The sequence below is a fragment of the Ipomoea nil genome, unplaced genomic scaffold, assembly GCF_001879475.1.
Source record: "Ipomoea nil cultivar Tokyo-kokei standard unplaced genomic scaffold, Asagao_1.1 scaffold1576, whole genome shotgun sequence".
NCBI lineage: Eukaryota > Viridiplantae > Streptophyta > Magnoliopsida > Solanales > Convolvulaceae > Ipomoea > Ipomoea nil.
The window spans coordinates 2,699,638-2,714,478 of record NW_017618004.1 but is presented as its reverse complement, the minus strand read 5'-3'; the positions used below and the strand labels follow the sequence as shown (position 1 = coordinate 2,714,478).

Sequence of the window (14,841 nt, the reverse complement as noted above, 5' to 3'; positions counted from 1 at the left end):
TGAACACAATTTTGTGCCATAAATAGTTAAATTTATGGACATATGTATATCTATAAACTCTATATTAGGTTCATAATGTTTCCTCTATATATTCATAAAAATAAAAGTTAATGTATATAAACATGAGCTAATTACTGAAATGGTCACTTGACTATAGCGAAATTATCAATTTGGTCTTTGAGTATTTTTTTGACCAATTAAGTCCCTCAACTTTAAATTTTTTAACCAATTTGGTCCTCCATTTGTTTGACCGTTAGTCAACCGTTAACTTGGGACCAAATTGGTAATTTTCTATAGTCAAGGGACCATTTCGGTAATTAACTTTAAGGGTCCGCAATTCGGTTCAGTTTTCTCGAACCGAACCGTACCAAACTAGTTAGATTCGGTAATATACCGAACAACCGAATGGTAATATATAGATTCTTGTATACCGAACGGTTTGGTAAAAACTCGAACCGAACTGAATTGTTCGGTAAAAACCGAACCGAACCGAATACTGTTTGAACTTTGGATTGCTATTTTGTTATATATTAGACTTTGGATATAGACTATGTAAACACCATAACACATAATATAGAACTTTTGATAACAAACCATAAAGAAATCAATTAAAACATTTACGAGAGATACCCGTGAGAATATGAGCTGAACGGCAGAGCAAGCCGCAAGGGACTTGAATTTACTTTTTATTTATTTATTTATTTATTATTATTATTATTATATTTAAAAAAAAAAAAAAAAAAAGAACAAACGGTATTTGGTTTAGTTCAATTTTTTTACCAAACAATTTGGATCGGTTTTTAATCGAATCGTTCGGTATACAAGAATCCAATACTGTTCGATTGTTCGGTATATTACCGAACCAAACTAGTTCGGTTCGGTACGGTTCGATTTGAGAAAACTAAACCGAATTGCCCACTCCTAAAGTTAATTACCAAAATGGTCCCTTGACTATAGCGAAATTACCAATTTTGTCCCAAGTTAACGGTCAAACAAGCGGAGGACCAAATTGGTTAAAATTTTTAAAGTTGAGGGACTTAATTAGTTAAAAAAATAATTAAGGACCAAGTTGATAATTTCGCTATAGTCCATGGACCATTTTGATAATTAACTCTATAAACATTATATTACTTGCACATCATGTTTTATATATAGCATTCATTATGTACTATATATGTTTATAACAATTGTTTAATATGCATGTCCATGTCCATAAGCACTACTCTAGATATACATCATATGTATTTCAATTCTGTTTAGACTAACTTCATAATGTTCATAAAACAAAACACTTAATGTACATAAACATTATACTATTAGATCATCATGTTTAATAGTCATTTTGTCTCATTTTATCTGTCATTCATTGGTCAAACTGACTCTTTATTCTTTTACTTATTTTCTTTATTAGTTTTTAGTTAATTTTGAATTTAAAATTTTGTGTTTTATAGTACTTTTAGTGTAGCTTGTAGCTCAATGGCACCTGGCTCTCTCAAATGGGAGGTCATTGTTTGTGCTTCAATAGGTTAAGAAAGTATGTATGGATAGATACTAAATTGTAATAGAGTCAGTAGTACCAAAAAAAAAAAAAAAATTGTACTCTTAGTGTAGTTTCTTCTTTTTTTTTTTTTTTTCTTTGAGAAAAAAAAATGGGACGAAGGGAGTAATATTCATCATGTACTATGTTAATAATATTTGTTTTATATATTCATAAACATAAATTTTAATGTCCATAAACACTAAATTATATACGGGGGTGGTAAGAGAACGAGCAAATTATGTTGTGCATCCGTGTGCACCATGGATGCAAAAACGATGTCGTTTTGACTAAAAACGCGCGTCCAATTTAAAAAAAAAAAAAATCAGTTTCGATTCCCGCCAATAACATTATGTTGTGCATAATTTCTGAATGTATAGTTATGAAATTATGGATGTAGAGTTATGCAATTCTGGATTTATAGTTATGAAATTATGGATGTGTAGTTATGCAATTCTGGATTTATAGTTATGAAGTTATGGATGTGTAGTTATACAATTCTGGATGTGTAGTAATGAAGTTATGAATGTGTAATTATGGAATTATAGATGTATAGTTATGCAATTCTGAATGTATAGTTATGCAATTCTGGATGTATAGTTATGAAATTATGGATGTGTAGTTATGCAATTCTGAATTTTTATTTTTTTTAAGTCGACGTCAAAACGACGTCGTTTTTGCATCCGTGTGCACCATGCATGGTGCATGGTGCTCACGAATGCACAGCATAACGACTCAAGAGAACGTCTCATGCTTGAGAAGGAGTAGGCTGTGTGTTTTTTTTTTTTTTTTTTTTTGGCCTGGGGTCCCCCTCCCTTTTGTATTTCAAAAAAAAAAAAAAAACATTAAATTATATGTATATATGTATTGTTATTCACTTTATATTAAGTTCATAATTTTCTTTATATATGTTCATAAAAACTAAGCTTAATGTAAATAAACATTACACTAATGATTTTAGATCTTATAAATTTAGTTTTAAAAGAAATTAAAAATTATACCAATATGGATGTCATTAGAGACAAAGCCAGAAATTTGGTTGAGGGGGGGCGAAACAGTACAGACGGATTCAGAAAATTTTTCCAGTAAAGGCGAAACATTAAAACAAAAGAGATAATTTAAAAATAAATAAATAAATTCCTTTAAAAAATATAGTTGTAAATATTGTTGGATATGAACGAAAAATAAAACACATCGAAACTTTATAAAAATATTCATAACAAAATATGAAACATAATTAATGAATTGTAAAACTATGTTGACACCAAGATTTGAATCCTTAACCTCACTATTGTCAAATATATGCTCTACCACCTAATCTAATTTACTCTTGTTAATATTTTATAGTTTTTTTTTTATATTAATACTAAAACATGTACTATATATACATATATACATACAAAGACTATATATGGAGTTGGGGTGGGGTGAGGGGGGGAGCTGCCCCCCCCCCCCCCCTTTGGTTCCTTCCCTGGATGTCATTCAAAAGATTTCAATTAGAGATTGTTAATAATATATATTTTATAAATTAATTTTAGTTATACAAGAAAAACAAAAGATAAAAATAAATTTAAGTTACAAAAATGTATAAAGAGGTGTATATTGTTACATGTATCATGATTCATGATCCACGATATAACTATTATATATTCGAACCTCATATCAAATTGTATACTTATGCGTAAAAAAAGCCTAACCCACTCCTTATACCAAATTAGTGAATTCATCTACAAATTGTCTATGATATATAGGATTCGAACCTCCTTCTTATCGCTGAGAGAGAACCTCAAGTACTTCTTTTTTTTTTTTTTTTTGGTGCGAAGAAACTTGTAACCTATTAGTCTACATAATACAAGCTTACATCTATCCATTGAGCCTTATATTTAATCAATGGAGGCATATACCAATCTGCACCGCGGTGCATCGGTGCATTGGTGCATAATCAATTATGTACCGCACGTCAAAACGACGTCGTTTCTGCAGTTATAACGAAGTGACACTATAGTGTGTCTAAACCGACACTATCTCACGTATTATTTTTATATTATCAAATGAAACTGCAGTTATATCAAAATGATACTGTAGTTGTGGTGAAATGAAACTACAATATATATAAAATGAAACTGAATAACATTTCACATATTTGAGTGTATATTGTACAATGAAACTGTAATTATATTGAAATGATCATGTAGTTGTGTTTTAATAAAACTATAGTGTATATAAAATAAAATTAAATAACATTTTCACATATTTGTGTGTATAAATATTGAATGAAACTGTAGTTATATCGAAATGAAAATGTGGTTGTGTTGAACTGAAATTGCAGCGTATACAAAATGAAACTGAAGAACAGAGTTATTTTTTGCGAAGATTCGATTTATTTTCATTAAATAAAACGACGTCGTTTTGATGCGCGGTGCATAATCGATTATGCACCGCGGTGCACGATATAATTTGCCTATACCAACAATTATACCATGGACTCGGGTCCACCTTATAAGGTAGACTAGAGTTCAAAATACACAATTTACATACTGAATATTCACAATTTACATTTTACAAAATTGTGATTATTCAGTACGTAAGGTGGACCCAAGTCCACATAATAATTTGCCGGCATATACTTAGTCGAACCGCATATTGATTGGGTCATTCAAGTAATCAAGTTAATTGGATCCATGGATCAAATTGATAACTTAGTCAATTACTCAATTATATCAATTCCATCAGTTAACTAAATTACTTTAATTGCTTGCAGGACCAAGCTAACCAGTTTAATTAAGTTAATTGCATACCAAACAAATCACATCTGTCGTATGAATGAAAACAACTCATAATGCTTCCTGCCAAGATAATGTTGTTGGAATTTTTAGCATAAAATGATATATAATTTTTTAGTATATCAACTTATTCACCACTTACAAATGTTTTCATGTATTATGGTCTAAAATTAAATATCGGATGTGTCTATTAATTAATTGTCAAAATGAGTATTTTTTTTTTTAGTAACTGGAGAAACCTAGAGCTACTACCCGAGTGATGTACGTAGGGTTTGACCATAAGGAGGTAAACTAACCTATGTTGCCCATAGCTGACTGGATCAATCTAAGAAGGCCTATTAGACCGCTCTCACTACGAGTCGAACTTAAAATTTTATGGTTACCAAATCAACAACTCGACCAACTTGGTTGAGGCTATCCTAAAATGAGTATTTTTATTATTTAGTTATATTTGAAGGACTAAATGTATAAATTTTCCAAGTGATTATGTGTATACAATGGATAAATAACAATTCAAAAACTACAAAATTTGAGTCTAACAACAACAGCCAACACGTACACATCAGCAACGTGCAAATTAGGAACTGAATTATCATTCACTCTATATATCTTAGTAACCGAAATATAATTTATCAAATAATATAAAAGAATTCTTATTTATATGAATATATTTTATTAATTTATTCTAAGTCAATTAATTCATATATAGCTTACTAATGCATATAAATTATTATAAAATTATATTATATCAACATGTACTGATAGCATTTTCTATTTTCCTAACTTACGTCCATTTAGTTAATTTAACTATTACGTAAAGAAGTTAGTTGTAATGTATTTGAATGAGCTTTTTGAAATAGTTTAGAAAATAATCCAAAAAAAAGTAGCTTTCAAAAGTAATGTTTTCCAAAAGTCTAATATTTGTAATAATATAGGAGAAATCGAAATTGAGTTTATCCAAATTGGACTAAGACTTTTTTTCTTTTTTTTTTTTTTTGCCTTTTAAATTTACTTGAAATTAGAGAATAATTTTAGAAAAGAAAATTAACCTTTTTTATGAGTAAATATGAAAATCCGTCGTCACTATCCGAGGGTGTGTGCTGAATAAATTTTGCCTTGTGATCATAACCGACACTTCGAGGTAAATTAATTCTGATTGTCAATAATGATCGATTCAAAACAAAAAGGCCAATAAACGTTGTACTTGTAACTTTGTGAATAAATATTAACATTTTTTTTTTAATTTAGACTTTAGAGACTTATATGATTGCTGACTTTTAGAGTGGTGAGTTTTATAATGATTTTTTTTTTAATATACTCAGTATTTTCACCGTCGGATACAAACTAATCTCTTTATTTTCAGACACAACTAATCTCTTCGTTGCATGGTAGATACCTCTTTTGGGTGGGACAGCTGGAATATTACTTTTACTTTCAAGAATACATACAATAGTTGATAAGCAAATAGTTAATGTGGGTAATACTCAGTCAAATCGATACCCCCACAAAATAATATTTTACATTTTTACTGATACAATTTTATTATTTTTTTCTAAATACTTAGCTAATAAATTTCCAGCCACAGAATTATGAATTTCATTTAATTTGCTTCAATCCTGAAAGCTCGCTCATACTATTTCTACTCCAAAATTAATTTAAAAAAATAACCTATTTACACAAGAAGTTTTTACATGGTTGCTGCAGAGAATCGATCGGAAGCTCTTAATTTGAAGAACTAACGAAATTCAGCTGAACTCCGGTATACTCTGCAACGCCGGCCGCCATGAGCGGTGATGATGACGCGACTGGTACAGATCTGCGCCGCCGTTCATCATCAACTCTGCGAGAAGCTGATGAATAGACAAGCCTCCAACATCGGCCTTCCCCACCAGCTCTGCCAACTGCTTCTTGCTGATTTTCACTTTTATTTCCCTCCCGCCTGGCTTGCCAAACCGCTCCTTATTATCTTCTCCGAAATGTAGCTCCTCGTCGTCGTAGAGTTTGTGCGGCGGCGACGACAGGCCCCAGTCTTCGCCGCCCCATTCCGTCGACGATTCTTTTCTGACGCAGTTTCCCATTCAGCTTAATTAATTATATTCCCGGCAATGAATTTGAAAGTATTTGTGTTGATCGAGTTTGAAATATGAAAGCATGCAATTAAGGCTCTTTAATTTGCAGAGATAGAGGGTTAGTTGGTTCATATATAGGGGGGAAGGAGGCAGGGCACTGGGCACGCCAACCAAACCAGAATTGGTGGGTGGCGCTGGTGGAGTGGGGTATAGTCCATGTGCTCAAGTGGGTAATGGGTCAGAGTGTTAGACTTCAAGCAAAATAAGGAAATTAAATATTTGATGTAATTAAGATGGGCTGATTTCTATTACCATTCTAAATAGAAGGTCATATATTCGAGTTTCATTTTAATTAAGGATATTGACATATCATGTTGTAGAGCAAGTCCGATAGAGTATTTGGGACGATATAAATCATGGTGACTCAATAATTTAACAAACAGGACCAAATGTTTGTGCGCACAAGGGATTTATCCACTTTAAGCATAATCTCCACACTGCTGCCGCCGAGGTTCTCCTCCCAAATACTGCATACTGAACCATTGAGCTAAACTCGTGCGAGCTATAGAGCAGATATTATATATTATAGACATGTTAGATTGTAGTCATAAAAAAAAAAGATAAGAGTGGTGTTGCATTCTCTTCCATTTTACTTTTTATGTAATATGTAGTTTTAGTAAATGATTTAATGCTCAATGTTTGTATTTGAATAAGTAATTGAAAGTATGTCAATGCAGATTGTATAGGAGAAATGCATTATATTTTTTTTTCTTTTTATGTAATAATATATAGATCAAGTTATACGAATAAATTTTTTTTTTTTACATGGCATGCCCATTTGTAACGATTAATAAGTATATTTTTTAAATATGTTATAAAATCAACCCATTAATGATAACTAATGAATAAAGAAATTTTAGTGTGTCAGTAGTCAGATCATGAAAGAGTTTGATGAAAAATTGTAGTTTTAGTAAATTTATTCATAATATATGGTTGGCTTTTCGTAATGAGTAAAAGGTGAAATTAAAAAAAAAAAAAAAAAAAGTGAATAATAAGGAATTGCCACGATGGACGGAAAGGGCTGTCCTACCTGGCAGATTATGGTGGGTTTGACCTCATCCAAAGTGGGTCCCATACTCCCATCTCCAATTTATGTGACGCCACCGCTAGCTTTACTTGTCTTGAAAGGAGCCGGCAGCTCAGCTTTGGTTTTTATATATTTTAGTCCTTTTTTTTAATGATATTTTAAGAATTCTTTTGCAATTTAATTTAATTAATGGAATATACATTGTATGTGTAATCAGTAGGAAAGATTGTGGTTTAAGTTAGAGTAATGTTTAAAATTCTGAGCCATAATAGAATGTATAAAAAAATGAACTTTTAATTTTTTTAAAAAATTAATTTTAATTTGACTCATCGTTTATAAATGTAATTACTTTTGGTCCCTCACTTTTTCAGATTAAAAAAATTCAATTCAAAATGTCACAAGAAGAAGGTAAAGTTTGACACGATGCCGTATGCGCTGATCTTATAATTCAGTTGTTTCTTCTAATATATCCAAACTTTCATATAAAAATGAAATTAAGGAAAATATTAAGGAAAATAAAAAAGAAAAAAGAAAGAAATAGAGCCGATTAAGCCGAAGGTTTTGATGCGAGCCGGTAGTGTGAAAAGGCTGGGGAGCGGAATCTTTACAAGTGTGAACGCAGTTGAGGTGGTCGAATCTTTATTAGTGGCACTTGGTAGCAGGCAGGCGTCACGTGTGGGATTCACTATAAACGATTGCTTCTCATAATTACGATCATCATTAACCATTACAACAATTAGATTACAATCATATCATATTATTATAAATAATCCTTCAATTGTCGTAGACCTTTGTTTCTTTCCTGTTTGGTACAGCGGAATGTAAAAATAATTAAAAATAAATCAATCAACAAAAGAAGTGAAAAAAAAATCGATTATTTTACCTAATATAACAATTCATAATAATAATAATAATAATAATAATAATAATAATAATAATAATAAGGCTCTATAGTTCCGCCTGAATTCGTGGTAATTCTGATTTTAGTCACAAACCAATCATCCAATTCCAATTCCATTATGATCCCTATATGCATTCACATATATTACTATTGAGTGTGTTTGAAGTTTTTAAACTTTGGATTAAATTTGTTATGAACTATATCATTTATTTGGACTTATTATTTATTATTGATTTAACAACTTGCATTAATGTTTGTTTAAACTCTTTAACTTATTTTAGTATGCAATTATCGATCAACTTTTAGAATTAATTTAAACTATATAAATTCTTTTTGCAAGTCGAGATGAGATGAGGCGGGTTAGCCTTTTCTGCTCATTCCGGCCACCAACCCGCTTTGACACTACTACTTAGAGCAAATGTAATCAAAAAATCTTATCATTTTTACCATTTATTACCTTTGTAATTTCTCAAGTGCATGATGCTGAAAGGGCATCAAAGGTGTAAATTAAAAGACTTATCTTAAACAAACTTAACTACAATTTTGTTAGTGAAGTCAAACCAAGAATATATATATCAAGCTTACATCTATCTGACGGCACACTAGCTAGGGTGCAGTCATTACTACCAAAGAAGTTGGTGAAGATGAGATCAAAACAAATCCATTTCATTTATTATAGTCTTAACTCAAAAATAAAATGATTGGCAGTTTGGTGCCTTCAACAATTTTGAATTCTTCTTTGACAGCTTATTGGATGTGGTCAAATTTTATTCAGCTGAACCAATTAACAACGTTGTAATTTTCCCTTTTGACTTTTAATCACTACATGCAGTACGTACGTAAATAAAAGTGTGCTTCATCGTATCTTCTTCTTTTGAAAGTACGTCGAATCTGCATCTGTTTTTTATTTGACTGAAAATAGGGAAACTGATACCACTACTCGAGGGGTTTAGGCCGGGTGTGCAACCCCTTCCTGCTCCTATATAATAACATAGGAGAGAGGTAAATCGTAATGACCAGAAAAACTCTGTGTAACGAGTTCGACCAATAAGATGTTAGCAAGAATTGAATCCATGACCTTTTCATACGAGAATTATGTTTCACCCACTCAATTATTCTTTTCGGGACAAACTTACATCTTTTTATTAATGTGGTATGGTGTAAAATATATAGATGTGACAAATAATAATTTACATTTTTTAAAAGTTGCTTTAAAATTATTATTTTTTATATAATTTAATCTTCTAATAATATACTTGTACTAACATAGGATAATAATATATAAAATAATTAACAAGCTATCAACTATTTTTTTTTTTACTCATGCATGCTTATATGTTAAATTCTACTAGTCAGGAGTGGGAAATAATACATTTTCCAGTCAAATTCTTACTACCGAGACACCTTAATAATATCGAACGTACTAAGTCCAAAAACATACGTGACACGTTGGATTTAAAGCTGACGTGGGTTACCTAATGATAATTTTTCGCAAGGAAGCATTAACTAACTACTTTACCATGTACGTCCGAAAACCTTATCTTTATCCTTTCATTTACGTATTTATTATTAGTTCAATTCATGATTTTGTCTTGGGCATGACCACATCAAAATATATATAATCCACTTAGAAATAGTCACCCAAAATAAATAAATATATAGCTCTTAATAGGCATTAATAGGATGGAGCAGTTATGAAGGTGATGGATTTAATTACTCGGGCGAACTCGTGTTACTAAATTCGATAAAGAACGTGTATAGAAAATAGATAAAACGATGCCGTAAAGGTCACGGAGACCGTATATTATATTGTATTCAGATTGTAGTAATCAAGCTACTACAAGTAGTAGTTTATGACAAAAGGTAGAACATGTCTTAATCGGACAAAGGAGGGGCCATTTATACATGCATGCTATGAACCCCCCTAACCGCCCGCCTAAACCGGGGGAGTGGTTGCCATCCCGCTTTGACCGCGCCTGGTCCAGAGACCAGGCAATGCGGCTGAGACCCTGTGCCGGGGCCTCATGCCGAGGCGGCCCGAGTTGAGTGCGGGGCTCAACCCTGGGGCCTCGGGTCTACTTGGATCTTCCGTGCTTCGTTATTTCGGGTCAGTTCGGCTCCACTTGTAATATATCCATCAGAAGGATAATTATATTTCATAAATTTGAACGCGTACTAAATTTAAGGGACCCTTATTACTTTTAGCCTAGAAATGGATGGAAGAAGTAAATTGCATGATATGTTTAACTTGCTTATAGGTCAAAATATCCAATCAAATTAAATAATTTTATGATAGGATGATGAGAAAATTATGAGGGAAATTTTTTTTGGATGAATGAATAGCATTACTCTTGCGTTAATTGTTGTTTATTATATTCATGCTTTGTTATATTCAAGTACTTAAATTATGCCAAATCAAACAATAAAATATAGGGAAAATGGCACTTCTTCCCCCTAAGTTATATACTTATAGCACTTTTTCCCTCTGAATTATTCAAGTGGTTGTTTTTCCCCCTAAAATGTTAAATGGACATATTTACCCTTAAAATAAATATTTAAAATAAATATTTCATTTATTTTCCTTCTCCAACAAATTATGACAATAATTTGGTTCAAACCAAACAAACACTATAGCAACCAAACCGAAATATTCCAATTACAATTTAGAATCGAAACTCGATATTTAGAGTTTATTAAAATCGTGAACCGGAACAGACGATTCATGTTCCGAACTGAAAAAATAAAATACATTTATTGTTGAATTTAGACTATTTAAAATAAAAAATAAAATTTTAAAATAAAGACGGTTCAAAATCGCGAACCGGATCCAGAATCGCCGATTCACGGTTCAAGATCCAATTTTTTTATTCATAATTTTAATAAATTGAAATTCAAATATTAGGTTCTAGATCTGAATCATAATCGGAAACTTTTAATTCAATTGCTATAGTGTCCGGTTCAGTTTGATCTGAACCATGGTCATCCCTACGTATACGCGATAATTTGTTGGAGAAGTAAAATAAATAAAATGTTTACTTTAAGGGTAGAAATGTCAATTTAATATATCAAGGGGAAAAACTACCACTTTTAGAATAATTGAGGGGGCTAATGTGCTTACCTAAATAATTGAGGGGGAAAAATGACTATAAGTATATAATTCAGGGGGAAAAAGTGCCATTTTCCCTAAAATATAATTCCAATTCTATATCTTATTTATTCCATTCCTTAAAAAACAGTATTTCTGTTCCACTACAGATCAATTTTTAAATCAAACATGAAGTAAATGTGTTCTTTAATTAATTATCGAAGTGGCTATTTTTGTCATTTAGGTATATCTTAGCAACTATAAGTGTAAATTTTCCAAGTAATTATATTTTTTCCACTAATTAAAGAACATATTTGCAACAACATGCAAATTAATAACTAAACTTGCACTTAAAAGGGCATTTGGTTCAAATATTAAAATTGGAATAAAATACTTGATAATTTTAAGGAGTTTAATTAAGTAAAAAAATCTCTTTGTTAGGTGGTGAATAAAATTAGAATTAAAATAAATAAATAAATCTCTTTGTTGAAAAGGACATGCGGCCCTTATATCTTGGCCGACAAAGTATTTGGGAGGATGTAAATCGCGGTGACTTAATGACTCAGCAAGCAAGGCCAAATGCCGGTGCACATAAGGGATCTGTCCATCCACTTTGACAAAGTCTCCATACTGTGACCGTTAAAGTTCGAACTTTGATCTCTTCTCCCAAATACTACCTACTGATCGAACAATTGAGTTAAGTCCGTACGGGTTACTAAGTGAAGATCTGACCAGCTTGATTGGAGTTGTCCTAATTTATTATTTTAACTGAATATAAAGAATTTGTTATAATGAGCTTTTGGAAATAGTTTCAAAAAATAGTATAAAAGGTATCTTTTATAAAGTCATGTTTTTCCACGAGCCTAATACTTATAATTATATATACGATAATTGGACTGATACTTTACTCGGAGATGACCTACCTGCATGCCAATTCCAATCCTCAATTCTGACCCTCATCTAAATCACGTAGACCCGTGAGTTTTATAATGAGAAAAATATTATTTTTACTCTAAAAACATATCTTAAATTTTTATTGAAAATATATTTTATACCGTAATTTTTGCACGTCATATTATCATGTCATTTCATTTTCACTTGGGGCCCACCACTATTTCGATCACCCCAAGTTTTTTTTTTTTTTTTTTTTTTTTGTTTTTTTCATATTTAGTGCGAATTTTTTAAATTTTTACCATATTTAGTCATTTCAACAAAATATTAAGTAGAAAATTTTTTAGAATGTATCTTATTTCTAATTCAAAACAATGTATTTTTACTCTAAAAGCACCAAAGCGTTCAAGATGATGAGATTCTAACCAAAAATGTGAAGCACGTACTCTAGTCATACTTGTGGTAAGAGATTTGGTATAAAAACTAAATGTGATATATATATATATATATATATATATATATATATATATATATATATATATATATATATATATATACACGAACCAACTAAAAGCAGAAATAATTATTTTCATACCTAAGTGGTGATGAGTTTTACAATGAAAATATTACCAATTGATGGATTATATTGATCCGAGTGGTCCAACTCAAATAACTCAATGTATAATAATAAAAAATAAAGACAAAGGTGATAGTGAAAAAAGACAATGAGTCAATCGTCGCGGAGACAAGATTTGTATTAATGAGCTATGTAATGTTATTACAAGATTTGAATTAATGATAATAAGACAATGATGAAGATGAAGATGTCCCAAATGAGGATAAATTGTGCTTATTTAAAGTTATAAGCCTAACCAACCCTACAAAAATAATATAACCAACGATAATAAGTATTTGCCCAACTGTCCTTAGAGGCCACCTCAAAACAGACCTTGTGGCCGACCACAAAGGCCGGCCCGAAAAGCCGATCACGGAGGCCAACCCCGAAAGCCGACCATGGAGGATGACCTCGATGGTCGACCCTCTTCATGGCCGTAGCTGAGCATAATGGTTGAGCCTAAGTCATGACCAACCTTGTGATTGGCTTTGTCTACCTTGGGCTGACCTTGCCGGGTTGGCTCTCCATCTTCCTTTGGATCGGTTTTCTTCGCTCATCACCAATATTTTCGAAAATATATTCTTAGTATGAACTATATTATATTGATAGAGTAGAAAAGAAATAACTGTTATAACTTATTAATCTTGTAAAGGGTGGCTACAAAATTGATACTACACAAAAGAATATATTTGATACAATTTAATTTCTTCCAAACACTTAAAGAAAATCCCTTATCTTCAAGCCGGAAAGCTCATACTATTTCTACTCCAATAAGGAAAAGAGAATTTAAAAAAGAAGAAGAAGAAAAAAAAACTATTTACACATGGAAGTTTTTACAATATGGTTGGTGCAGATCAGATCGAGAAAGATATATATATATAAAAAAGAATAATGGCCGGAATTCAGTTAACTTCAGGTATACTGTGCAACGCCGGCCGCCACGAGCGGTGAAGATGCGTCTCGTAGCGATCGGCGCCGCTCTTCAACTCCGCGAGAAGCTGATCGATAGAAAACCCCCGGAGATCCGCCTTCCCCACCACCTCCGCCAACTGCTTCTTACTGATTTTCACTTTTATTTCCTTCCCGTGCTTCCCAAACGCCTCCTTATCTTCTCCGAAATGCGGCGCATCGTCGCCGCACGGCGACAGCGAACCCCAGTCTTCGCCGCCCCATTCCGTCGACGATTCCTTTCTCACGCAGTTTCCCATTTGTACGTTCAGCGAAAATTAAATGAATTTGAAATAGGAAAGCAATGAATGCTCTTTGTAAGGATAAAGAATTGTTTAATATATAGGGAAGGAGGTTCGGTACTGCTCGCCAACCAAACCGGAAATGGTGGGTGGCGCTGGCGGAGTGGAAAGTGGGTAATGGGTCATACTCTTAGCAAAATATGGGAATAAAATATTTGGATTAATTATCTCATACCACTTTCGTCTCTTCTTCTCATTTTTAATGAAGACAATAATAAAAAAGAAATAAAGAATATAATTTTTTTAGCCAATTAATACAAGTCACGTGTAAATAAAATAATAAAAAGCCATAATAATAATAAGGAAATGCCACGATGGACGGCAATGGCTGTCCTACCTGGCAGGTTATGGAGGGTTTGACCTCATCCATAGTGGGTCCCGTATCTGTGACGCTACTACCGCTAGCTTTACTTGTCTTAAAAGGAGCCGGCAGCTCAGCTTGTTTTTTTTTTCCTCCGTTTTGTTTGAATGATTTTTTAATTTGTTTGCAATTTAATTTTTAAAGGAAATTATTATCGGCCTCTCAAGTTCTACTCTCAAATTTTACTCATACTCAAATTTTTGATGTAAATATTTTTCTTGAGTCCCACATGATAAAATAACTTAGAAATAAGATTCAAAT

At 32.0% G+C, this 14,841-nt stretch overlaps 1 protein-coding gene across 1 annotated transcript; it reads right to left on the bottom strand.

Moving 5' to 3' along the window:
- Positions 1–5,801: 5,801 nt before the first annotated feature.
- LOC109190436 lies at positions 5,802–14,346 on the bottom strand. The gene is made up of 2 exons (XM_019340920.1): positions 14,109–14,346; positions 5,802–6,299 (listed from the first exon to the last, which is right to left on the bottom strand). Exons 1-2 carry the CDS (start codon positions 14,175–14,177, stop codon positions 6,066–6,068), a joined length of 303 nt encoding a protein of 100 aa, XP_019196465.1. The 5' UTR covers positions 14,178–14,346; the 3' UTR covers positions 5,802–6,065.
- Positions 14,347–14,841: the final 495 nt, after the last annotated feature.

Coding starts and splice junctions, on each gene's coding strand:
- LOC109190436 (XM_019340920.1), bottom strand. CDS start 14,177: ATGGGAAACTGCGTGAGAAAGGAATCGTCGACGGAATGGGGCGGCGAA. Junction 6,300..14,108: donor ACTGGGGTTCGCTGTCGCCG/TGCGGCGACGAT, acceptor GACGAGGAGCTA/CATTTCGGAGAAGATAATAA.